Source organism: Pristiophorus japonicus, chromosome 11, assembly GCF_044704955.1.
Source record: "Pristiophorus japonicus isolate sPriJap1 chromosome 11, sPriJap1.hap1, whole genome shotgun sequence".
Classification (NCBI taxonomy): Eukaryota; Metazoa; Chordata; class Chondrichthyes; family Pristiophoridae; genus Pristiophorus; species Pristiophorus japonicus.
Window position 1 is genome coordinate 58,518,448 of NC_091987.1, and position 27,020 is coordinate 58,545,467.

Below are 27,020 nucleotides of genomic sequence, written 5' to 3' on the forward strand. Positions count from 1 at the left end.
CCACTCTCTAAATCCTCAATTAGCCTTTTTGACTTGCTATACACCCTGTAATCACCTCCGTTCACCTTCTGCATACTTTGTTTTTACCCAGTCCATGTTATTCTTGTTATTCAGCTTCCTATTTTTGTCAAACCTTTACAGCAAATTTCACCCGTTCCATTGTACGTTTTTCAGTGATAGCTTTAATACAGATGAAACACCTAAAACATGCTTTGTTCATTACTGACAGGGAGGGAATTGAATAAATGCATTATTCAAAGGGCAACACTGCTTTTGACCTTGGAGCTACCTCATATTAATGTCTGCTCGCACTGCCTGCAGTGCTACTAACAATCCTTAGACACCTAATAGAAAATCGTACAAATAATGCTCAGCAAAAAGCTATGTAAGTTTTGGAGAATTCAGTAAAGATCTTGTGCACAAACTTTAAAATGCATTGTTTGCGTGTCGGTTCACTATTAGTTTTATATATAGCCACTGAATTCCTTCTGTTTTTCTCCTGAAGGATTTGCATTGCTTGGAGGGCACCCATGCTTCCTTACAACACAAGATATTCATCTCGGGGTAAATGAAAGTCGTAAAGACACAGCAAGGTTAGTGGCAACGTAAAAATTGAAAGAGAAGGAGTAAAGTCAATATGATGTTGACTGTGTTACAATAATTGAAATTAAAGAAAAGTCTGCCTCCAGTACTAAAGTCAAATTGCAAGGGAGCAGCTGGAATGTGATGTTCTCCAGAATTTATGGTCTTTAATAAAATAATCTAATAGAATTACCAACAAGTGAAAAATATGTAAGTATCAAGAGACTGAACTATGTGTCAGCTTACCTCTCCGTACCACATTGAATCCATGTTGATGTCCGTTAAATATGAAGCAGTAATTTTCTTCTCCAGTTGGCAATATATTAATAAAAAATAAATGGTAGCAGTTCAATCATGTATAGAAAGATTACTGAATGTAGTATGTGTTATAAATTACTTATCACTTCGACACTTTATCCTCATGCAGGATCAGCAGCTTAATCATACTTTGCCACAAGCTTCTGGGAACATTACCTAAAAATTACCTTTTGCCAAATAAACAGTCCAGATACTCCAAATTAAGTTCCTATCAAACTATCAGCATTTACTGGACAAATGCAGTCCCTCTAATAAAGAATACATACCCAGTACAATAAATGCAGTTTTTTTAAGGCACAAAATAAAGAAGCATTTCCATCTAGTACTTTGAAAAATATATAAATGTTCCTTTTTTTTGTTTTCATGTATATTGTAGGATAAAGTTGCTTCTCTCTCTCACCCCCCGCCCACTAATTATATCCCTCCTCTTTCATTCATCTGGCCTGAATCCTCTGGCAGAGAGGACAGACGCCTACTTTAAAGCTTGTTACCAATGTTCCCTGTCGTTGGCCACCAGATGGTGCCAGGCACCACCCAGGGTGACTCCCTTTTGATTTTCTTTCGCCATGCAGGGAGATAGCGTAACCTCTACTTAGGGGCCTTCTCTTTTAATGCAGCTAAGTTCGAGTAGAGCAAGATTTGAACCATCTTTGTTCCCTCTTCGTGGCACTGGTAGTCGACACACTAATGATCAGCAACAGCCAAACAATGCAGATTTTCATAAATACACCTATCCTTAAATAAGAGTTTATGCGAGTTACAGCTTTTGTATTATTAATAATATGGAGATTGTGTTCATATTGTAAGCTCAAAATTAAGAAATTGAGCAATCTGTTTTTTTTTTTAATCTGTTGGTTGTATCCAAGCTCCTAAAATTAGCATTCGTTTCACTGTCATATTTGAAAGGAATTTTTTGAATTGAACTTTCTGTTGGATTGGAGTTGATCAGATTTAGAATCGACTGCAACTTCGAGCCAACTTATTTCTAATGTAATGGTTCATTAGTAACTAGTCTTTCAATAGGGAATAAGAATTGTAAAGTGAGCATGGCATTTTATAGTAGTCCACTTTTACTCAGCAGTATAATCCTCTGGCTGGTACTCCACGTGATTGCACTTCATTTTATTTATCACCATAATTTTTCCATTGTTTTCCCTTCCTGTGCTGCACTCTGAGTAGTCAGGATGGACCATTTGTGCCCTGACTGTGAAATAAGCAAAAAGCAATCAACAGGGATGCTAGTGCAACAGAACTTAATTACACACTGTACTATCCAGTTGCTTAATCCTCTGTTTACTGTATGAACAGAAACTCCATACAATTAGGAAGGGGGAGGGGGAGAAGGGGATAAAGGGGAGAAGGGGAAGAAAGAAGATGGGGGGAGAAGGAGATTGGGGGGGAGAAGGAGATTGGAGGGGTGGGGAAAGAGATTGGGGGGGGGGGAAGGAGATTGGGGGGGGGTGGGGGGGAAGGAGAAGGGGGAGGGAGGCTGAACGGGCCGGGCCCGAGACTTCGGGCAGGGCCCGTCCCCAGCACCAGATTTACAGGTAGGTGGCGTTGGGTCGGGTCAGGGAGGTGGTGGGAGGGAGGTTGGTTCGGTTCGGGTCGGGGAGAGAGAGGGAGGTCAGGTCGGGGAGAGGGAGGTCAGGTCGGGGGGAGGGAGGTCAGGTTGGGTCCGGTCCGGGGCGGGGGGGGGGGGTAGCGGGTTTCGGATCCGGTCCGGGGGCGGAGCGGGTGTCGGGTCCGGTCCGGGGGGAGCGGGTGTCGGGTCCGGTCCGGGGACGGGGGGGGAGCGGGTGTCGGGTCCAGTCCGGAGGCGGGAAGCGGGAGTCGAGTCGGGTCGGGAGGAAGCAGGAACTGGCCGTGGGAGGAGCCTTATTTACGCAGCCCCAGTGAGGCCATTCGGCCAGGGCTAGGGGCTGCGTGCTTCGGGCCCCTCACACACAGTTTCGGGCGCCTGGAGCTACTGCACTTGCGTGCCCACTGTAGCGCGCATGTGCAGAGGTCCCGGCACTGTTTTCAGCGCAGGGACCTGGCTCCGCCCCCTACAGCTCCTGCTGTGTGCGCCGAGGGCCAGAGGACCTGCAGGAAAGTGGAGAATACGGAGGATTTTTTTAGGCGCACTTTGTGGCGCGAAAAACGGGCGTCCAGGTCGGGACTGCGCCGTTCTAGGCGCGGCTCGAAACTTGGGCTCATAGTGAGGTAAGGTGAGCTAATCCTAATTTATGGTATTGTGTATAGTGTCACAAATCTACAGCACCTCACCAAACATTTCCAGCCATTAAGACCACAATGTAAAAAAAGTCAGGACAATACCATCATCTGTTAAATCTTCTTTATTTTCCTGCCTATGCAATTGAAAACATTTGGTTAAATAATGGTTTTGCATTACTGTAAAAACTCAAAAATATCCCACAGTCCAATGCTGAAGCCAGAGTATAAATGCACTGAATGCAAGCTGGTGGGTGTGCTGTTGCTCAGCAACCTCCATTGCAGTGTTGTTTAGCCTGCTGAATCTAATAAGGTTCTCTTGAGGGAACAGCTAGGACTGAGCCACCTAATATTGCTTTCTACTTGCTGTACCAACAATATCCTCTCATTTATGTTATGCTGATTTCAATGGAACAGATGCAGCATTTTAATTCATTGTTGATGCTGAAATTGCACTACTAATCTTTCTAGTCTGTGCCGCAATAACCCACTGAAAGAAAAGCGAGCCTAAAGTAGCTATTTCGTATTCTTTTTCTTGGGCCCTTGTGGCAATAAATATAAATGGGCCAATTTTCCTGGACAAGCACTGCCCCTGGGGCACTGTAAGCACAGCATTCCGGAAGTGTGCTGCACTGTGGGCCCGAAACAGCGCAACCATTTGCCTTTGGCCGTCGTTACTGTGGAAAGGGCAGACATTAGGAGCAGCTGGAGCCACACTATTGGTTCAGAGCCTTTTTAGGAGAGGAAGTCTGAGCACTGCCTGAGCCTTAAAGGCAGTGGCAATATTAAAAGGCAAGTAAAATGACGGCCCATTGGTGGGCCAAAAGCACTTTGATCTTTGCACATAATGAGGGAGGATTGTTTTATGAGGACAGCTACTGATAAAAGTGGAAAGTAGTTTATGTGTGACAGAAGCCTTAATTTGCATGTTTGATTTAAAGATCCCATCCCCAGTAAAAGTGTTCATGCTGCTGTTCCATAGCTGGAATATCAGCAGCAGTTGAGGTATCCCCTGCAGTCTGCGTGGTCGGGGGTTGGTCAGTGGGTGGCACTGTGGTGTTGAGCATTAATTGGAGGAAATGCAAGTGTGCTTATGAGCAATAATGGTAGAGGAAAACGAGGAGGTTGTTGGTTTGACTGTTTATTCAAGATGCCGTGAAACCGGAATGGAGGGGGGACGGAATTCCAATTCTTTGATTTGGGAAACGGTTACTAGTCCCTGTGGGGAGGCCCAGGCGGATGACCTTAGCAGCTGGATTTTGGTTGTTTCCCCTCTTCTGCCTCCAAATAAGCCATATTGCAAAAGATGAGATCCACAGTACTCAACATGTGGGTAGAAATTAGTTTGGGTTCCGACATGGCGGTGCACGAATAGCGCACACTCGAGCCCAACGATCCATGGCCGATCGAAATTGCCTCGAGCCTCATTTTTATATTCCGAGCGAGCTGCTGGCACCTTTTTGTGTCTCCCACAGTCAGCTTTCCCTTCAGGAGGGTTGAATTTTGAGCCTCATCTCTCTAGCGGCGGCCTCTGGTAAGTCCCAGGAGAGGAGGGGAAGGTCAGCAGGAGAGGTGATCGAGAGTTGCAGCCGTTAGGAGTGCCATGGAGCCAAGGAGCACTCCTGCTCCACATACTTTTTTTGGTGGTGCCCGCTTACTAGACCGCATCCACCCCCCAGCCCCCCCATATCCCTTAGCCTGCTTTAGGTGGCTGCCCCGGTCTGAGGTCAATAAGGCATTGGATGTTTTTCAAGCGTTCTTGGGGTGCAGGACGTAGCACTGCAAAACTAGTCATTTTTGTCTCCGTTTTCCACCTGCAAAACGGCACAACGATGATCAATTTCTACTCACGGTATCATTCAGTAAGAGAAAAAGACCAACAGCATTCTGCAACGAGCACTGAAGCAACTAAACCATTTTATTTTAAGCAGAAAATAAAAGCCTTTCTTGACTATACCAACCTGTCCCCTTTAAAAGACAGTTCACACCTAAGGTGGCAGCTCCAGAAGTTGTAGCACCAGGTTTTTCTGGGAGTTCCCCTGAACTACACCCAGCACGATTACAGATCTGTGTCCAGATGCATCTGACATTCATTTGTATTTAATTTACATTGCTGTATTCTCAATAGGTGCAGCCACCTGAGAAGCCAGATAGGAAAACTTGGGGGCACTGCTATTTCAGTGCAGAATGAGAGGCGCTAAAGGACTAATGCCCAATTTCCCTGTGCACCATCCCAGTTTTTCAGATGCAATTTGAGCACTAAACTCAGGAAAATCTGCACTAATGTCCTTTTAACCTAACTACTTTGTTTTTCTTTGAAATGGTTCCTTAAAATGTTGCAGCAATTATGTGTAAGGTATTAACAGAGTGCGTTGTGACCTATCATTTTTACCTAGGTTATTTCTTAAGTGATCTAATTTTTTCTTTAATCCAGGTTTTAGAATGTCTGGTTCTCTTGGCGTGGTTTGTAAACACACTGCTTGGCATGTACTCAGCCTTACAGACCGGGAAGACACCAGGTTTAAACCTCGGGCTGTGCCGAGTTAACTGATCTCACTAAGGTGCCAGTTGAGGTGGTGTGACAGTTGGTCACACTGCCCTAGATTGGGGAGGGGAAAGATGAGCCAGGATTCCAGCTCCTGATTACTGTCGAGTGACCCCTGCTGAGAAGTGCACATGTGTGGATGTTGGAGAAGGCCAGAACTAACTTGGCTATGATGCTCACTGGCCAAGTATTCTGCTTAACAGTGTCTTGATTCAGACATAAAGAATGGCCTTATGGGAGAGGTACTGAAGGCTGCAGGCCCCAAGGGAACCGTATGTCAGCAAGAGCACTATGTTCAGGTGGAGAGAACAGTGAGAAAACTGGGAGAAGAGAAGTTATAAAGATGAGCATATTTTGGAATCTTCAGTGATATTTTTAACCTGTTTTCTTGTTTTGCAAAGTTGCTTTCTTTTCATTTCAGTAATCGATGTAATTAGTTAAATTGACCTGAGAGCAATGCATATAATATAGTCAGGTTGGCTTTGTTTGTGCAATTGATTTTATACTGGCAGATGATTGGTCAAGAAACACCTGAGCATTTCTACAAGTCCCTTGTAAATCATTACTTGCCAAGGTCACCAGTGTCAAAAAGAACATATTTCAGACTAGACTATCTTAGTACAGAAGCTGCTTTGCTGCTTTTTTACTATGAAATTGTGAGTTGGATATCACAGTGCATTTAAATATCTGTTCACATCTGTGATCTGGATTCCAATTAAGTCAAACAGATGGGCTAAAATGCTCTCTCATTTGATCTGGTAAGCGATCCCAAGAGAAACGAGATTAACTGGCTCTGAATGTGAATTCAAAAGTTGTCAGACATATAACTGATGCATTCAAAAAGAAAAAAATGTTAACTTTTCATTTCATTCTTGCTGATTTTGGTTTCTAAATTTTAGATTGTTTGCTAACATTTGGGTCTGCTTGATTCATGTTCCAGGGTGTTGTCTGGGATGACTGACCTGATCCTGGCCCGGGTTTACAAACACTCTGATCTTGAGCAGCTAGCAGAAGATGGCACAATCCCTGTGATCAATGGGCTGTCAGAGCTATACCATCCTATCCAGATCCTGGCTGATTACCTTACTATTCAGGTATCTCCAAAGAATTTCAGATGGTTGAATTTAACAATTTCACAGGGAGAAAAAATTGCTTAGTAATCTAGCATTTCATTCATAATTATAGTTTGACTTGTATGATGAGTGGTCGTACCACAGAGTTCTATTCAGTACAGATTAATGACCTTGGTTATTTTGGCAGCTTTTTTTTTCCCATTTCCTGCTTTGTCATTAACTTCCCCTTTCCTTACTACCTGTTTCACTCTTCCTTCTTCACTGCTATTCACTTCCACTTTCAATGTTATCTACGCCCTCAAGAGGGAGGAGAACATCAGCAATCCATCCTGATTAATCTTGCTGGTAAGTGTTGAAATTGGAGGACAGTATTAAATTCAGCTGTGATGCCCCCCACAGATGAGATGCCTGCAGAGACTTGAGCACTGAATTTCTGATTAGGCGTAAACCTGGCTGGAAGTGAGATGGTGTGCAAATTGCCTATGTTTGACCCATATTTCACTGACTCCGCCCCACTGCATCATTCCCAGGTGATGTTAATTTTAACATAATGGTGAGTTCCAATTATGGAAAATGTTTGGTCCTAGGAACTCTCTCCTCAGTGGGAAGGAAACTGATTTGCTGCAGAATTTGAAGTGCTGGAGTAGCTTATTTCTTTCAGAAATTCAGAAGTTAACAATTTCCTGTAAATGCAATATTTGGAAGGAGTGCAGGAGGCCAGAGAGTGGAAAGTTTCTCTGGTGGGGCCTTAGAGAATCTCCTGGGGGATGTGAAGCAGAGGAGAGCTCTCATCGGCAGTGAGCGATGAAGGCCCCCCCAAGAAGGACAGCCCAGAAGGAGCTGGTTACTAGTATGAATGCCACCTCAACCATACTATGCAGCTGGAACAGTATCAAAAGTGGAAAAAAAAGTTCAGTAATTTTATCAGGTCAGCCAAGATAGAAGAACCCACAATGACTCTTCATTAACCAGTGTATTAAGTATGTATGGCACTTACGATTACAACCTTCCCCATACTTTCAAAATACTTTCAACCTTACCACAAATGCTATGACACCATAGAGTACTCTTTAGACACCCTGCCTTCAGTCAGAAATGTTCCTTCAATCGATCTGACATGCATTTAGCCCAAAAGAGTGTGCTGTGTGCTAATACTGGGTATTACAGCATGTCATAGAAACATAGAAACATAGAAAATAGGTGCAGGTGTAGGCCATTCGACCCTCCGAGCCTGCACCACCATTCAATAAGATCATGGCTGATCATTCACTCAGTACCCCTTTCCTGCTTTCTCTCCATACCCCTTGATCCCTTTAGTCATAAGGGCCATATCTAAGTCCCTCTTGATTATATCCAATGAACTGGCATCAACAACTCTCTGCGGTAGGGAATTCCACAGGTTAACAACTCTCTGAGTGAAGAAGTTTCTCCTCATCTCAGTCCTAAATGGCTTACCCCTTATCCTTAGACTATGTCCCCTGGCTCTGGACTTCCCCAACATCGGGAACACTCTTCCTGCATCTAACCTGTCCAGTCCCGTCAGAATTTTATGTGTTTCTATGAGATCTCCTCTCATCCTTCTAAACTCCAGTGAATACAGGCCCAGTCGATCCAGTCTCTCCTCATATGTCAGTCCTGCCATCCCGGGAATCAGTCTGGTGAACCTTCACTGCACTCCCTCAATAGCAAGAAGGTCCTTCCTCAGATTAGGAGACCAAAACTGAACACAATATTCCAGGTGAGGCCTCACTAAAGCCCTGTACAACTGCAGCAAGCCCTCCCTGTTCCTACCCTCAAATCCCCTAGCTATGAAGGCCAACATACCATTTGCCTTCTTCACCGCCTGCTGTACCTGCATGCCAGCTTTCAATGACTGATGTACCATGACACCCAGGTCTCGTTAAACCTCCCCTTTTCCTAATCTGATGCCATTCAGATAATATTCTGCCTTCCTGTTTTTGCCACCAAAGTGGATAACCTCACATTTATCCACATTATATTGCATCTGCCACTCGTTTGCCCACTCACCTAACCTGTCCAAGTCACCTTGCAGCCTTTTAGCGTCCTCCTCATAGCTCATACCGCCACCCAGCTTAGTGTCATCTGCAAACTTGGAGATATTACACTCAATTCCCTCATCCAAATCATTAATGTATATTGTAAAGAGCTGGGGTCCCAGCACTGAGCCCTGTGGCACCCCACTAGTCTCTGCCTGCCATTCTGAAAAGGACCCGTTTATCCCGACTCTCTGCTTCCTGTCTGCCAACCAGTTCTCTATCCACGTCAGTACATTACACCCAATACCATGTGCTTTAATTTTGCACACCAATCTCTGGTGTGGGACCTTGTCAAAAGCCTTTTGAAAGCCCAAATATACCACATCCACCAGTTCTCCCTTGTCCACTCTACCAGTTACATCCTCAAAAAATTCTAGAAGATTTGTCAAGCAGGATTTCCCTTTCATAAATCCATGCTGACTTGGACCGATCCCGTCATTGCTTTCCAAATGTGCTGCTATTTCATCTTTAATAATTGATTCCAACATTTTCCCCACTACTGATGTCAGGCTAATCGGTCTATAATTACCCGTTTTCTCTCTCCCTCCCTTCTTAAAAAGTGGTGTTACATTAGCTACCCTCCAGTCCATAGGAACCGATCTAGATTCGATAGACTGTTGGAAAATGATCACCAATGCATCCACTATTTCAAGGGCTCCTTCCTTAAGTACTCTGGGATGCAGACTATCAGGCCCCGGGGATTTATTGGCCTTCAATCCCATCAATTTCCCTAACACAATTTCCCGCCTAATAAGGATTTCCTTCAGTTCCTCCTTCTCACTAGACCCTCAGCCCCTTAGTATTTCAGGAAGGTTATTTGTGTCTTCCTTTCATGAAGACAGAACCAAAGTATGTGTTTAACTGGTCCGCCATTTTTTTGTGCCCCATTATAAATTCACCTGAATCTGTCATCTTAATAATAGGAATTTCACTTTTACTTGCAGGAGAAGACAGTTCAAAACAACCATTTGAGATCCACTTGCAGAAGGAAGATCCCCTAACTAATCCCATATGAGAAATAAACCCTCAAAATCCCTTGAAGGGAGGTGAGAAGGTCCTCGAGGTGGGGATATAAGAGGATTTGCCATCGGCTCATAAGCATGTGCTGCTCTTCCTTCTTATCCTACTCTTTAATTCATTTACTGCCAGCAAAATAGGGAAGCCGTTTATACTATCAAAGTGTAAGTGAATGATGTTCATCACGACACTATTGTAACTTGTCTTCCCCTTCTAATCTCCAGCTGTGCCACAGAAAGACGATCTAGGGTCCCACTGTATTCAACCATGCCAACATTTCACACCATACATCGTCACTCACTCTGTGTCTCCCAAACGCCAGCACAGAAAAATCTTTGCGATGGATTTAGAGGGTAATCTGAAGGAGACAGCACACGATGAGAAACACCGCCTGTGTGAGAAGGTGGTGATAGCAGAGGAGGAGGGAGAACATTTTTTCCACGGGGCAGCTTGTATCCCACTTCAACTGCTGAGCCTGGGGATCTGGACCTCCACAGAGCCTGTTTTTAAAAGATGCTTTCTGTGCATCAACATTTGTGCAAGCATTGGGGTCTATGCTAAGCAGAATGCGGCAGATGATGGCTTGCGTAGTGGAGACCACTAACTACATGTATATAATGGTTTTCCAACACCGTGATCTATTAGCCAAGGCGCTAAGGACAGTCTAAGCTTCTCTCCAATGCTTAGACTGGTGCCAGAAAGCATGGAGGACCAGTAGCGAATTCCTGCAGCAGCTGCTTCTCTGGACTCCACTGGCAGGAGGCGAGACCTGTTTCAATCCCAGAGGGCTCCCATGCATACATAGCAACCAATGATTTCATGTAACCTTGCCCTTATGGTAGGACCAGCTGTAGCACAAGGCTAGAGTTAAGAGTACATGCATTACACATTTGCCAAAAGGATGCATTGTGGAAGCAAACATTAGTCACTCACGCACACCTGGATTGATGTTAAAAATGTAGTTGCGGTGAAGTGTATACAAAGAATGTTGCAAAGATTTGTGAACATGTTCCTTCAGGTGATGTTTGGGAGGTGCCTGCAACATTTAAGGCATTGTAGATGAAGGCACATTTGTGGAATGTGGGGGAAGATATAGACAGACTGTTAATGTTTGCAAATGAATAGGTGTCCTGTATTAGGCTTGCTGAATGATCTCTGAGCTGGCATCAGGTGGTGCTCTACAAGGTTTTCCTTGTCCTCAACATTGGTCCCTTGTACTTGGGTGCCTTCATTCTCCATGATGCCTCTTTGCAAGGTGAAGCTGTCCAGCTTACACTACACTGCACCAATCCTCAAAACCTTACCTAGGCTGTATTTCAAATGCTCCCATCTATTCAGGCACTGAAGTGCTGCCTCAACATGCCAATGAAATGCTCAACAATTACTCTGGTGGATTCAAGCACCTTATTATACCCATGCTCAGTTGGTATCCCAGGATACAAAGCCCTGGTTCGACCACACCTGGAGTACTGTGTTCAATTATGAGCATCACACCTTAGTGAGGATATATTGGCCTTGGAGGGAATGCAGCATAGATTTACAAGAATGATACATGGGCCCCAAGTTTCCGCATGATTTGCTCCTGATTTTTAGGAGCAACTGGTGGAGAACGGAGTATCTTAGAAATCGCAATTCTCCACATTTAAGTTTTCTGCAGTTCTACTCAGTTAGAACAGTTTCACTTTTGAACAGAATTTTTTTTTCAAAAGGGGGCGTGTCCGGCCACTGACGCCTGATTTGAAAGTTTCCACAGTGAAAACGTACTCCAAACTAACTTAGAATGGAGCAAGTGAAGATTTTTGTGGGCCTGAAAAAACCTTGTCTACACATTAAAAAATCAGGCGCAGGTTACAAATTAGGAGTCCGGAACGAGGTGGGGGGGGGGGGGGGGGGAAGGGAAGTCATTACATTCTATAATAAATCCTTAGTTATACTTATACAAATATTATACAAATAATTCCAACCTGAATAAAAATTTATAAGCAAAGAAAAGATTAAATAAACCATGTTCCTACCTGTGTGAAAATGCTTCAGGCAGGGAGAAGGCTGCAGGAAGCCTCACAAGTTGAGGCAGCCGTTCCCGACGGCAGGGGGGGGGGGGGGGAGGAGGCAGTTAGGGCCCGACCGACCGCAGCGGGGGGCAGGCAGAGAGGAGGCTGCAGGAAGCCTCAGAAGTTGAGGCAGCCGTTCCCGACGGCAGGGGGGAGGGGGTGGACCCCTGCCGTCGGTCAGGCCCGTCGGGAAACGGCTGCCTCAACTTCTGAGGCTTCCTGCAGCCTCCTCCCTGCTGCAAGAAGCCTCAGTGCTGATCATGGAAGGGCAATGTGCTTTTATTAAAAAATGATAAAAAATGAACAGCTGCAAAGAACTACAAAAATGGCCGAATGCCAATGTTTCCTTCACACTGCGCGTGCGCGAACGCTCCAACGCGCACGCGCAGGGTTGCCGGCACGAAAAAAACTCATTTAAATGGTACCCGCCCCCTCCTACTTACAAAATCGGCGCGAGTGGTAGGCTCCGCCCCCTGGGCGCCGCGCCAAGCTGACATCGAGCTGCAAAGCGCTCGAGAATAGCGCGTTTTTTTTCAGGCGCCGTTTTCGGCGCGAAAAACGGGCGCCCAGCTCGGAGGGGCGCCTGTTTTGCCGCGTGTGGAAACTTGGGGCCATGATTGACTCCAAGAGTTAAATTATGAGGTGAGATTACACAAACTAGGGTTGTATTCCCTGGAATTTAGAAGATTGAGGGGTGAAAGATATTAAGGGGAACTGATGGAGTGAAACTATTTCCGCTGGTTGAGGAATCTAGGACTAGCCATAGCCTAAAAATTAGAGCTGGGGATTCAGAGTGAAATTAGGAAACACTTCTACACACAAAGGGTGGTAGAATTTTGGAACTCTCTTCTGCAAACGGCAGTTGATGCTGGGTTAATTGTTCATTTTAATCTGCGATTGATAGATTTCTGTTAACCAAACGTATTAAGGGATTATGAGGCAAAGGCGGATATGTGGAATTAGGTCACAGATCAACCATGATCTCATTGAATGGCAGAACAGGCTCAAGGGGCTAATTGACCTACCACATTGGTGTCATGAGCTGTATCTCTGCCTGGAGTCAGACTGCCTGGAGCATCCTGACTTAAAACCAGAAAATGCTGGAAATACTCAGCGGGTCAGGCAGCATCTGTGGAGAGAGAAACAGAGTTAACGTTTCAGGTTGATGACCTGACTTGTCTTTGTGGATTAAATATTGATGGGACAGTGGTCTGTTTCAAAAATGAATGAATTGTGACAGCTGCTTGGAAAGTGAGCATTGACTTTCATAATCAGTTACTGAACATGGGAAGAGGAATTTTGTTATAACTCATGCAGGTGGCACTATGGAATGGAACAGCAATACAGCCTCTAACCGCCAGATCTTTTAGGAATCTTCCCACTCTATAAAATTACAAACCCTCTTATGCTCCTGTCACTTGTCCATGGGGAAGGAGAAGAAACTGCTTGCTTGAGCAAGCAAAGCATTGATCACTTGCTTTACATATCTACAGATTGGTTTAGATTGCTGATGCCCCAGTGGAAACCTGAAATGCTCCCGAAGCATAAAACTTTAAGCCGTTGGTCGTCCTCACTTCCACTAACTGTGTTATGTCTGCAGTGGAGTTAGGCTGTAGCATGCAATATAAATCTCTCCATGATATCCCATGTAAACCACAGCCTCAGCAAGCACTGCTCTTCTAATCAATGGAGTTGTGTGTGCATTGCTTTAGATTTTGGTTTGGGAGCACAATGCAGAACATCTCTCTGTTGGCCCTCTTTCTCCTTCAAAAAGCACAAATAAAGGAGGAGTCCCATCGGGAAACCCATTTTAGCACACTTGAGAGCTGTTAGAGGGACAAAGGCATCGACACAATAATTGCCAAAAAGGCTTCTGAAAACCTGGTGCTAACAGAAGAAAACTGATGGATAAATGGCCTGAAAATCATTCACTGAATCTTTTTACTGGGCCCTTTAAATTAACTTGTGTATACAGATCAGTTCCTGGTGACCCGAGACATTATTTATAATGATGGGTTGATTCATCGGATTAGTTTGTGCACATATGTGAGGAAATCACATGCATGTCAAAATGATAGCACTGCAGCTTCATTTAAGTAGCACCCCCAAATCGACTTTGCTCTGTACTCAATCTTTGCTCTTAGTTCTGACGAAAGGTCATCGACCTGAAATGTTAACGTCATGTTTCTCTCTCCACAGATGCCGCCTTATCTGCTGAATGTTTTCAGCATCTTTTTTTATTCCTCGCTCCTAGGTAGTCGTTGGCTTGCCCATTTTAGATGCTGCAGCCATTGAAGTGCTGCAGCAGCAGGAGATTTACTTCCTCCTCCCCTCCCCCCATCCTATGAGGCAAGCTCCCAATAGAGATTTCAAATAGTGCCGGGAGCCGGCCCTCAATATTAAAATTAAGCTGATCCGGGAAAATGTGACCGGGTTTGCCCCAGCAGGTCAAAGTGTAGTCCCGACCTATTTCCTGTGGGAACCTCACCACTGAGGACAATTTAGCCTTCATCATATGCAGTCCCTCGGAATCGAGGAAGACTTGCTTCCACTCTCAAAGTGAGTTCTCTGGTGGCTGAACAGTCCAATACGAGAACCACAGACCCTGTTACAGGTGGGACAGACATTCATCGAGGGAAGGAGCCGGTGGGGCTGGTTTGCCGCGCGTTCCTTCCCCTGCCTGCGCTTGACCTCTTCACGCTCTTTGCGTTGAGACTCGAAGAGCTCAACGCCCTCCCAGATGCACTTTCTCCACCTCGGGCGGTCTTCGGCCAGGGTCTCCCAGGTGTAGGCGGTGATATTGCACTTTATCAGGGAGGCTTTGAGGGTGTCCTTGTGATGCTTCCACTGCCCACCTTTGGCTCGTTTACCATGAAGGAACTCCACATAAAGCATTTGCTTAGGGAGTCTCATATCTGGCATGTGAACTATGTGGCCTGCCCAGCAAAGCTGATCAAGTGTGGTCAGTGCTTCAATGCTGGGGATGTTAGCCTGGGCGAGGACACTGATGTTGGTGTGCCTGTCCTCCCAGGGGATTTGCAGGATCTTGCGGAGACATCGTTGGTGATATATCTCCAGCGACTTGAGGTGCCTTCTATACATCGTCCATGTCTTAGATCCATACAGGAGGGTGGGTATTACTACAGCCCTGTAGACCATGAGCTTGGTGGTAGATTTGAGGGCCAGGTCTTCAAACACTCTTTTCCTCAGACGGCCAAAGGCTGCACTGACGCACTGGAGGCGATGTTGAATCTCCGCATCAATGTCTGCCTTTGTTGATAAGAGGCTCCTGAGATATGGGAAATGGTCCACGTTGTCGAGGGCCGCGTCGTGAATCTTGATGATTGGAGGGCAGTGCTGTGCGGCGAGGACAGGCTGGTGGAGGATCTTTGTCTTACTGATATTAAGCTTAAGGCCCATGCTTTCATATGCCTCAGTGAATACATTGACTATATCTTGGAGTTCAGCCTCAGAATGTGCACAGACACAGGCATCATCCACGTACTGCAGCTCAACGACAGAGGTTGGGGTGATCTTGGACCTGGCCTGGAGGCGGCATAGGTTAAACAGCTTCCCACTGGTTCTGTAGTTTACTTCCACTCCAGCGGGGAGCTTGTTGATTGTGAGGCGGAGCATGGCAGCGAGGAAGATTGAGAAGAGGGTTGGAGCTGTTTGACCCCGGTCCGGACGTGGATTGTGTCTCTAAAGGATCCATTGGTAAGGATCACAGCCTGCATGTCGTCGTGAAGCAGGCGAAGGAAGTTGACAAACTTTTGGGGGCATCCAAAACGGAGGAGAACACTCCATAGACCCTCACGGTTGACAGTGTCAAAGGCCTTTGTAAGATCGAAGAAGGCCATGTATAAGGGCTGGCGCTGCTCCCTGCAATTTCCTGCAGCTGTCGCGCTGCAAAGATCATGTCCGTTGTGCCCCGTAGGGGACGAAATCCGCATTGTGATTCCTGGAGGAGCTCCTCTGCCACAGGGAGAAGACGATTGAGGAGAACTCTAGCAACAACCTTCCCAGTGGCTGATAGCAGGGAGATGCCCCTGTCGTTGCCGCAGTCGGACTTGTCCCCTTTTTAAAAAAAAAATGGTCACAATCACTGCATCTCTGAGATCTCCCGGCATGCTCTCCTCCCTTCAGATAAGAGAGATGAGGTCATGTATCCGCGCCAACAGCGCCTCTCCGCCATACTTTAGCGCCTCAGCAGGAATTCCATCCACACCCGTAGCCTTGTTATTCTTGAGCTGTTTTATGGCTTTGCCTACCTCGTGCAGCGTTGGAGTTTCACTGAGTTGGTGGCGGGTCGCACGCTGCAGGATGGAGTCGAGAACACTCAAGTCAAAGGCAGAGTCTCGATTGAGGAGATCTTCAAAGTGCTCCTTCCAGCGGGCCCTGACAGCCTCGGTGTCCTTGACGAGTGTTTCCCCGTTCTTGGCCAGGAGTGGGGTGGGGCCTTGAGAGTTTGGACCGTAAGTGGCCTTGACTGCAATGAAGAATCCTCGCATATCATGGCTGTCGGCCAGTTGCTGCATCTCCTGTGCTTTCTCCATCCACCACCTGTTCTTTAGGTCCCGGGTTTTTTGTTGGACCTGAGCCTTGAGCCGACTACATTGTTGTTTAGCAGCTCCCGAGTTGGGTTGTTGCTTGAGGCTCAGAAATGCTTTGCGCTTGCGATCTATATGCTTATTTCTGTGGTAAAAGCTTCAAGTCTAAAAGGCTGTTCAGAAAGTACAGATTTTTCTGGATCTTTTAACATTTATCTTGTGCATGTGCTTTGTAGGAACATTTTGGCTCACTGAATGGTCTGACTGTGACTTGGATAGGAGATGGAAACAATATGCTACACTCTTTCATGATGAGCGCTCCTAAATTTGGAATGCATCTTCGTGCTGCTACACCTAAGGTAAGCTCTCTGGTATAAGAGGTACTTTCACAAGACTGATGACCATTAATTAGTCCATTATTATAAATATACACTGGCTAAAAGGTAATCATTTGTACATTCTTGGGATTGTATGTTACTGTATTAACTCCCGAAGGTACATTAGGAGAACATATGACCTCTTGAAAAAAAGTGGCTGCTACAGGGAAGGAACGATGGAGTAAACACGCTCCAAACATCACCCCAAATTTCACAAAAGATACAACCAACCCCAATAAGTGCACACATAAATATATGCAAGTGTGTACAAACATGTTATTAAGCTTGCAGACCAAAGTGACACATTGACTGATCAATAATCACACCCAAACCTATTGTAGCTACTTTTATTTGCTAACAAAATGGCGGTGACGCGCATGAGGGTAGAAATTCACCTCCGCCGGAAACGGGTTGCACCTATCGTTTTTCCTGTGTTTTCATCGCCGTGGTGGATGCGGTGGCCTCTTGCACGAAATTCAGTTCTTTTGTCTTTTTTTTTTCGAGCGGAGCGGAAATCGGTCATAATGGGGGCGGAAGTGGAGGCGGGCCGGACTCTCTGCTGCTGTCAGTCATCAGTGTAATGCTGATGACATCATCACACTGGCGCGTCCCCACATCTCTCCCCTTCACTTAAAGGGGAGAGCCACAGTGAGCTCTGATTATTTTAGTTAGGTCCACTGGGTTACCAGGGAGGATTTCGGCTGAGCCAGCAGCCTGGCACCCAAGAGGGGGCATAATTGTCGGCCCAACACATCAGTCAGGCGACAAAAGTAAGATGGCGGCCATGGCAGTAGGTCCTCCCCTTTAATGGCAGCCACACCACCATTTTGCAAGTAATCCAAAAACACTGCACCGTCAGAAAAAGCTGCTGGTGGCACCGAGCGGCAGGAGCAAAATTTTCTTGCCGTAATTTCTCGATCGGGGGTGGGGGGGGGGGGGGGGGAAACATTGGCAGTGCGCACTCTGGTGATGCATTTAGGACTGATCGGCAGGAGTGGAGCGGTGGGGGGGAGGAGCGGGTCACCGCCAGGCTTACCACAGGAGTGGAATTTTCAAAATGGTGGCCGTTCCACGAAAAATCAGCAGCCAATGCACGCCACAGCATGGCCGCTGATTTCCGGCAGTAACAGGCCTTAAGGGAAGAGGCCTTTTTGGCCCCATAGAGTACATTTCACACCACCATTTTGCACACACTGCAAACACAGTGCACCGAGGCCTCGAGATTTTGTTTGGTGAATTTTACTTGCGGGGCGGGAGATATGCGGTGCGCGCTTTGATGACTCATTTAGGAGGGTTCGGCAGCAGTGGGGCGGAAGTGGGGACCCCCGGAAAAACCACCGAGGAGAATTTCGTGAGCGGCAACAATTCGACAAAAAATCACCGCTTTGCGGCAGCAACAGGCTTTATCGGGAGGCTGAATTTCGGCCCCACGGTTTTGAACCATGGGCTTCATGAGAAGATCGTAACAGTCTGTTTGCACTTTGTACCATTGTTTACTCATGTCTACCTTTTTGCTAACCTTATCAAAGAAAGGACAATATGATGCAATATGTCCTTTGCGAACTCACTGCAATCGCCATTTCTTTTTCTCTTCAATATTTGGCAACATGATCAGCTGCTGGCCTCAGAGTAGCAAATTTTTAAAAAATTTGACGACCTAGAATAGTCATTTCTAACTTCGTAGATAAGGCATCGCCCCCACCTTGACTCCGCTGAAGAAGCTGTGGTTCTACTTAAATAAAATTTGTAATAAACCAACTTAGTATGTGCTTCAGATTTTGCATGTCCTGTCATGGGGATTTTCCTTGACAGGATGGTTTTATTTGCATTTCCATTCAGTGCAAGTTAGTCTCCAAGGTTAATCTGCAGTTCAAATATAGCCAGATGCATTAAGGTAAATGTTCCCCTTGACTGGTGCTCAGGTTACCGACTGGTGCACTAGGTCTGCTCAACAGTCCAGATAAAGGCTCGGACCATTTGGAGGGCTGGACCTCATTACCTTAAGGTCAGCGGATCTGTGGGCACAAATACAGTGCCCCTGGGCAACCTGCTGAGACTGACTGCTGCAATATTACAGGCCTGAAAAATGTATTGGGGGGGATCGGATCACTTATCAAGAGGACGGGGAATCTGGTGTGGTAGTGGCCCAGGTTTTTATGGAGAAGCAATTCTACTCCTGACCATAGAAAAATAGATTAAAACTCACTTTCTGGGAAATGGAGTAAGCTCTATTCGTATGGGTCAATGTAGCCATTATGCATCAATGCACCTGTTTTACTTGCCCTCATGTAAGTTTGTGGAACAGTAACAAAAAGCCAGAGAGTGAGCAGTTCTACTTCACTCATCATCACAGGCAGTCCCTCTGAATCGAGGAAGACTTGCTTCCACTCCTGAAGTGAGTTCTTTGGTGGCTGAACAGTCGAATAGAGAGCGACAGACTGTCACAGGTGGGACAGATAGTCGTTGAGGGAAAGGGAGGGTGGGACTGGTTTGCCGCACGCTCTTTCCGCTGCCTGCGCTTGATTTCTGCATGCTCTCAGCATTGAGATTCGAGGTGCTCAGCACCCTCCCGGATGCACTTCTTCCACTTAGGGCGGTCTTAGGCCAGGGCCTCCCAGGTGTCAGTGAGGATGTGCTGTACACCTGACCTATCCACAGTCTATTCGAGTGCTACCATGTAATGCTCTATTCACCGCCTGCACTAGGAATTGACCACGTTTACCAAGGCAGACAAATTTAAGTGTCTGGCAACCATGAGACAAACTCTCAATCTACTGATTCGGATTATATAGTTTGAGCTGCCAGTCTTCTACAACCCCATTAACCAAAGTCTACTGTCAGCACATCTGCCGAATGGATTGTGAGTGTTTGAGAAATTCTACGCAGAGATCTACAGAGATCTATTTAATGCCTTGTGAAAACTTGTACTATCACCAGCCTACAGCACCAACTGAAAAGATCTATAAAGTTATTTTTTCTCAATAGGGCTTTGAACCTGATGCTGATGTCACCAAGTTTGCTAAGTCATTGTCTGAAAAGGTAATTTATTCTGTTTTATTCTCATTGTAAGGATTTCAGGTGTTGGTGATCTTTCCATTTTGTCGATGAAGTTGCAAGTTCCTAAGAGCTTTTCCTTTTTAAATTATGATTGAAATTAGTGTGGAACCGAGTTATTTTTCACCAATGATCCTCTGGAAGCAGCAAGTGGAGCCAATGTTCTGGTCACAGACACATGGATCAGCATGGGACAAGAAGAGGAGAAAGCAGAGAGGCTGAAAGCATTCCATGGTTATCAAATCACCATGAAGGTAGGACGTGTGAAATCTGAAAAATATAAAAGGAACAAAGCATGGATAGCCATTTTCTCTTCATCAGATCATTTAATATCCAGTAATTGTAATTATTCCTTTGATGCTGCTTCTCTGCCTCAGGTTACTCCTGCTCCCTACACCTTACCTCAGTGCATGCATCCCAGCACTTTACCTCTCTGCTAAATGGTTTTCCAATTCCTAAATCAACTAGAATTTATTCACCAAGGTCTTGAACATTAGTCACTCCAAGTTGGTGTTATCCAGTATTGAATTTTTCCACTGCTATAGCAGACAGAATTTTCACAGATTTCCAAATAGTACTGTTAACCGCAGCACAGTTTGCAATACAATAGTTTTTGTTTTGTTCAGTTTTTAAAATGGTCTTGTATTAAAGTCAACTTTCTAAATGCAGATTTAACGGGCGATTTTATTGTATTAATGATTGATATTGCTTATCGATTCATGTACAGATCTTCCGGTGTTGATTAGCATGCTTTAGAAGGTGAGTCTATCTTAACCCTTTCAATGCATCAATAATCATCATAGGCAGTCCCTCGGAATCGAGGAAGACTTGCTTCCACTCTTAACATGAGTTCTTAGGTGGCTGTACAGTCCAATACGAGAACCACAGTCTCTGTCACAGGTGGGATAAATAGTCGTTGAGGGAAGGGGTGGGTGAGACTGGTTTGCCGCACGCTCTCTCCACTGCCTGCGTTTGATTTCTGCATGCGCTCGGTGATGAGACTCGAGGAGCTCAGCGCCCTCCCGAATGCACTTCCTCCACTTAGGGCAGTCTTTGACCCGGGACTCTCAGGTGTCACTGGGGATGTCGCACTTTATCAGGGAGGCTTTGAGGGTGTCCTTGTAACGTTTCCTCTGCCCACTTTTGGCTTGTTTGCCGTGAAGGAGTTCCGAGTAGAGTGCTTGCTTTGGGAGTCTCGTGTCTGGCATGCGAACGATGTGGCCTGCCCAACGGAGCTGATCAAGTGTGGTCAGTGCTTCAATGCTGGGGATGTTGACCTGGATGAGGACGCTAACGTTGGTACGTCTGTCCTCCTAGGTGATTTGTAGGATCTTGCGGAGACATCGTTGGTGGTATTTCTCCAGTGACTTGAGGTGTCTGCTGTACATGGTCTATGTTTCAGAGCTATACAGGAGGGCTGATATTACTACAGCCCTGTAGACCATGAGCTTGGTGACAGTTTTGAGGGCCTGGTCTTCAAATACTCTTTTCCTCAGGCGGCCGAAGACTGCACTGGCGTACTGGAGGCGGTGTTGAATCTCGTCGTCAATGCCTGCTCTTATTGATAGGAGGCGCCCGAAATAAGGGAAGTGGTCCACATTGTCCAAAGCCACGCCATGGATCTTGATGACTGGGGGGTAGTGGTGTGCGCGAGGACAGGCTGGTGGATGACCTTTGTCTTACTGATGTTTAGCGTAAGGCCCATGCATTCGTACGCCTCAGTAATTGCGTCGACTATGTCCTGGAGTTCAGCCTCTATGTGCACAGACGCAGGCGTCTGGAGCTCGACGACAGAGGTTGGGGTGGTCTTGGATCTGGCCTGGAGACGGCGAAGGTTGAACAGATTCCCACTGGTTCTGTAGTTTAGTTTCTCTCCAGGAAGCTTGTTGACTGTGAGGTGGAGCATGCAGCAAGGAAGATTGAGAAGAGGGTTGGTGCGATGACGCAGCCCTGTTTGACCCCGGTCCGGACGTGGATTGGGTCTGTATCGGATCCATTGGGAAGGATCACGGCTTGCATGTCGTTGTGGAGCAGGCGGAGGATGGTGACGAACTTTTGGGGGGCATCCGAAACGGAGGAGGGCGCTCCATAGACCTTCGCGGTTGACAGTGTCAAAGGCCTTTGTAAGGTCGAAGAAGGCCATGTATAAGGGCTGGCGCCGTTTCCTGCATTTTTCCTGCAGTTGTCGCGCTGCAAAGATCATGTCCATTGTGCCCCGAAGGGGACGAAATTCACACTGCGACTCTGGGAGGAGCTCCTCGGCCACGGGAAGAAGTCGGTTGAGGAGGACTTTAGCGATGACTTTCCCAGTGGCTGATAGCAGGGAGTTTCCTCTGTAGTTGCCGCAGTTGGACTTGTCCCCTTTTTTAAAGATGGTTGCGATCACTGCATCTCTAAGAGCTTCTGGCATGCTCTCCTCCCTCCAGATGAGAGAGATGAGGTCATGTATTTGCGCCAGCAGTGCCTCTCCGACATAGGTGGGTGATGTGTAATGAGAAAGGACTAATTAGCAATCTTGTTGTGCAAGGCCTCATGGGGAAGAGTGACCATAATATGGTAGAATTCTTTATAAGATGGAGAGTGACACAGTTAATTCAGAAACTAGGGTCCTGAATTTAAGGAAAGGTAACTTCGACGGTATGAGGTGTCAATTGGCTAGAATAGACTGGCAAAGGATACTTAAAAGGTTGACGGTGGATAAATAATGGCAAACATTTAAAAATCACATGGATGAACTTCAGCAATTGTACATCCCTGTCTGGAGTAAAAATAAAACGGGGAAGGTAGCTCAACCATTGCTAACAAGGGAAATTAAGGATAGTGTTAAAGCCAAGGAAGAGGCATATAAATTGGCTAGAAAAAGCAACAATCCTTAGGACTGGGAGAAATTTAGAATTCAACAGAGGAGGACAAAGGATTTAATTAAGAGGGGGGAAATAGAGAGGAAGCTTGCAGGGAATATAAAAACTGACTGCAAAAGCTTCTATAGATATGTGAAGAGAAAAAGATTAGTGAAGACAAACGTAGGTCCCTTGCAGTCAGATTCAGGTGAATTTATAATGGGGAACAAAGAAATGGCAGACCAATTGAACAAATACTTTGGTTCTGTCTTCACGAAGGAAGACACAAATAACCTTCCGAATGTACTAGGAGCCAGTGGGTCTAGTGAGAAGGAGGAACTGAAGGATATCCTTATTAAGCAGGAAATTGTGTTAGGGAAATTGATGGGATTGAAGGCCGATAAATCCCCAGGGCTTGATAGTCTGCATCACAGAGTATTTAAGGAAGTGGCCCTAGAAATAGTGGATGCATTGGTGATCATTTTCCAACAGTCTATCGACTCTGGATCAGTTCCTATGGACTGGAGGGTAGCTAATGTAACACCACTTTTTAAAAAAGGAGGGAGAGAGAAACCGGGTAATTATAGACTGGTTAGCCTGATATCAATAGTGGGGAAAATGTTGGAATCAATCATTAAGATGAAATAGCAGCGCATTTGGAAAGCAGTGACAGGATCGGACCAAGTCAGCATGGATTTATGAAAGGGAAATCATGCTTGACGAATCTTCGGGAATCTTTGAGGATGTAACTAGCAGAGTGGACAAAGGAGAACCAGTGGATGTGGTGTACTTGGACTTTCAAAAGGCTTTTGACAGGGTCCCGCACAAGAGATTGGTGTGCAAAATCAAAGCGCATGGTATTGGGGGTAATGTACTGACGTGGATAGAGAACTGGTTGGCAGACAGGCAGCAGAGAGTCGGGATAAACGGGTCCTTTTTCAGAATGGCAGGCAGTGACTAGTGGAGTGCCGCAGGGCTCAGTGCTGGGACCCCAGCTCTTTTGAATATACATTAACAATTTAGATGAACGAGTTGAGTGTAATATCTCCAAGTTTGTAGATGACACTAAACTGGGTGGCGGTGTGAGCTGTGAGGAGGACGCTAAGAGACTGCAGGATGACTTGGACAGGTTAGGTGAGTGGGCAAATGCATGGCAGATGCAGTATAATGTGGATAAATGTGAGGTTATCCACTTGGGGGCAAAAACACGAAGGCAGAATATTATCTGAATGGCGCCAGATTAGGAAAAGGGGAGGTGCAACGAAACCTGGGTGTCATGGTACATCAGTCACTTAAAGTGGGCATGCAGGTTCAGCAGGCGGTGAAGAAGGCAAGTGGTATGTTGGCCTTCATAGCTAGGGGATTTGAGTATTGGAGCAGGGAGGTCCTACTGCAGTTGTACAGGGCCTTAGTGAGGCCTCACCTGGAATATTGTGTTCAGTTTTGGTCTCCTAATCTGAGGAAGGACGTTCTTGCTATTGAAGGAGTGCAGCAAAGGTTCACCTGACTGATTCCAGGAATGGCTGGACTGTCATATGAGGAGAGACTGGATCAACTGGGCCTTTATTCACTGGAGGTTAGAAGGATGAGAGGGGATCTCATAGAAACGTATAGGATTCTGACGGGACTGGACAGATTAGATGCAGGAAGAATGTTCCCGATGTTGGGGAAGTCCAGAACCAGGGGACATAGTCTTAGGATAAGGGGTAGGCCATTTAGGACTGAGATGAGGAGAAACTTCTTCACTCAGAGTTGTTAACCTATGGAATTCCCTGCCACAGAGAGTTGTTGATGCCAGTTCATTGGATATATTCACGAGGGAGTTAGATATGGCCCTTACGGCTAAGGGGATCAAGGGGTATGGAGAGAAAGCAGGAAAGGGGTACTGAGGGAATGATCAGCCATGATCTTATTGAATGGCAGTGCAGGCTCGAAGGGCCGAATGGCCTACTCCTGCACCTATTTTTCTATGTTTCTATGTTTCTATACTTCAGTGCCTCAGCAGGGATTCCATCAGCTCCCGTAGCTTTGCTTTTTAGCTGTCTTATGGCCTTTTTTTACCTCATGCAGTGTTGGGGGTCTCACTGAGGTGGTGGCGGGTAGCATGCTGCGGAATGGAGTCAAGAACACTCGAGACAAAGGCAGAGTCTTGATTGAGGAGATCTTCAAAGTGCTGATGTGAGGCCTTGGGTGTTTTGTCCATAGGTGGCCTTGATTGCGATGAAGAATCCTCGCACATCTTGGCTGTTGGCCAGCTGCTGTATCTCCTGTGCTTTTTCCATCCACCACCTGTTTTTTAGGTCCCGGGTTTTTTGTGGACCTCAGCCTTGAGCCATCTGTAATGCTGCTTTGCTGCTCCCGAGTTGGGTTGTTATTATTTAAGGCTCAGAAATGCCCTGGGCTTGCGATCTATTAGCTCTTGAATCTCCTGATCATTCTCATCAAATCAGTCCTGGTGTTTCCTGGTTGAGTGACCGAGCGTCTCTTTGCAGGCATTGGTTATGGAGGCCTGGAGGGCAGACCAAGCGCTGTGGGCATTCTGTGTCTCAGGGTCATCAAGGCATGCCAGGTTAGCTGTGAGGCACTGGCTGTATAGGACTCTCTTAGCTGGGTCCTTAAGTGCCTCGGCATTGACTTTTTTGCGGCACTGCTTCTGTTGCCCCCTTCGCTTTAAGGCTATGTTAATGTCAATGATGGATCGGATTAGGTGGTGGTCTGTCCAGCAGTCGTCAGCTCCTGAGATGGCACGGGTGATGCGCACTTCCTTGCGATCCCTGATTCGAACAGTGACATAGTCGAGCAGGTGCCAGTGTTTGGAGCGAGGGTGGTGCCACGATGCCTTGTATTTGTCCCTCTGGTGGAACAGGGTGTTGGTGATGACAAGTTCGTGCTCTAGACATTTTGTCAGGAGCATGGTACCGCTGGAATTGGCTTTTCCTCCCCATCTCTGCCAATCATGCCTCCCAGAGGTCTGTGTCCTTGCCGACCCTGGTGTTGAAATCACCGAGGAGGATCAGCTTGTTGCCCGCGGGGACGCAGGACAGGAATTTTTTGAGGTTGGAATAAAAGCCCTCTTTGGCTTCATCTGTTGCATCGAGTGTTGGTGTGTACGCACTGATGACTGTGGTGCACTGGTTCCGGGATAGGGTGAGTCGACGAGTCATGAGGTGTTTGTTAGCCCCGCAGGGAGAGTCTTTGAGGCGGTCGACCAGCTCGTTTTTGATAGCGAAGCTGACTCTGTGGAGGCGGCATTCTTCCTCTGGTTTCCCTACCCAGAAGAAGGTGTAACCTCCACCTTGTTCCTTGAGCTGGCCTTCCATTGCCCGCTGGGTCTCGCTTAGGACGGCGATGTCGATGTCAAAACGTCTAAGTTCCTGGGCAACTATGGCGGTGCGGCGTTCCGGTCTGACGCTGTTGGGGGTTGTCAATGAGGATCCTGACATTCCAGGCCCTGAACTTCATGTTAGGGGAGTGGAAGATGTCTGTGCCTGAGTTCTTTTAACGTGGGGTGGTCATTGCACACCGGCTACCACACGGGCTTAGCTGAGCAAGGTCTTGGTCCGATGGCAAGGGGGTCCAGGACGACTGGAGACCAGGCATTGCTGTATGGGCCTGGTTACCTATGGCAAGATGTTGTATTAATAAGTTACCAGGATGACATCCTGTTGCTAATTTATTTTTTTTGAATTTGAAAATTTACATTACTGTCCCACAATATTGGCTGCTTCATATTTGTTGAATTCCACATTGAGGTTTAGGGGTTATTCTCTGTACAGTTATTTGTTGATTAAATCCATCGGGTCTGATTTTGCATTAAGAATAACAGTGAGGCTAACAGCGCTCACCGTTATTATCGAGTAAATCGGACAGCAACGTCTGGAGTCCACACATGCGCAGTTAAATGCAGAAATCAGGAAGTTGCTGTCTGATTTGCCCTGCTCCTCCACAAGCTGCGCTCCACCAGTACCTCTCCGATAGACTTGGCATTCAAATCCATGTAAAGATGTGAAGTTGTGGTACTTACCCATTAAACACGACAGAAAAAGTTAGGGCTGGCGCAATCAAGTGTAAGTGAATTTTAAATGGCATAAGTCTTAATTACTGCCAAACTTCTCTGGCACTGAAAATTAAATTTTACAAGTGTGGAGTCTCATTCCTTCAGAATTTAATTATTGTTCGGAGATTTTAAAAAAAATTAAGTTTAAAAACTTAATTTTTTTTTTACAGTTTCTTTCTGTTTCTTCTCTCTCTCTCTCTCTCTCTCATTCTCATCTGTCTTTCCTTTCGCTCACTTTATTTCGCTTTCTGTACATGATTTTACAATGTATTAAAATTTATACTTCTT

General features: G+C 46.2%; 1 protein-coding gene across 2 annotated transcripts in view; it reads left to right on the forward strand.

Moving 5' to 3' along the window:
• The window catches only part of otc (ornithine transcarbamylase), an 89,166-nt gene that overhangs the window by 39,851 nt on the left and 22,295 nt on the right, over positions 1-27,020 (forward strand). Inside the window, exons 4-8 of one of the 2 annotated variants that reach the window (XM_070892921.1) lie at positions 506-593; positions 6,597-6,750; positions 16,641-16,763; positions 19,767-19,820; positions 19,940-20,089. In XM_070892921.1, coding sequence (XP_070749022.1) covers positions 506-593; positions 6,597-6,750; positions 16,641-16,763; positions 19,767-19,820; positions 19,940-20,089 — 569 coding nt within the window. The remainder of the gene's footprint in view (positions 1-505; positions 594-6,596; positions 6,751-16,640; positions 16,764-19,766; positions 19,821-19,939; positions 20,090-27,020) is intronic. The other variant, XM_070892922.1, reaches the window with a different exon arrangement.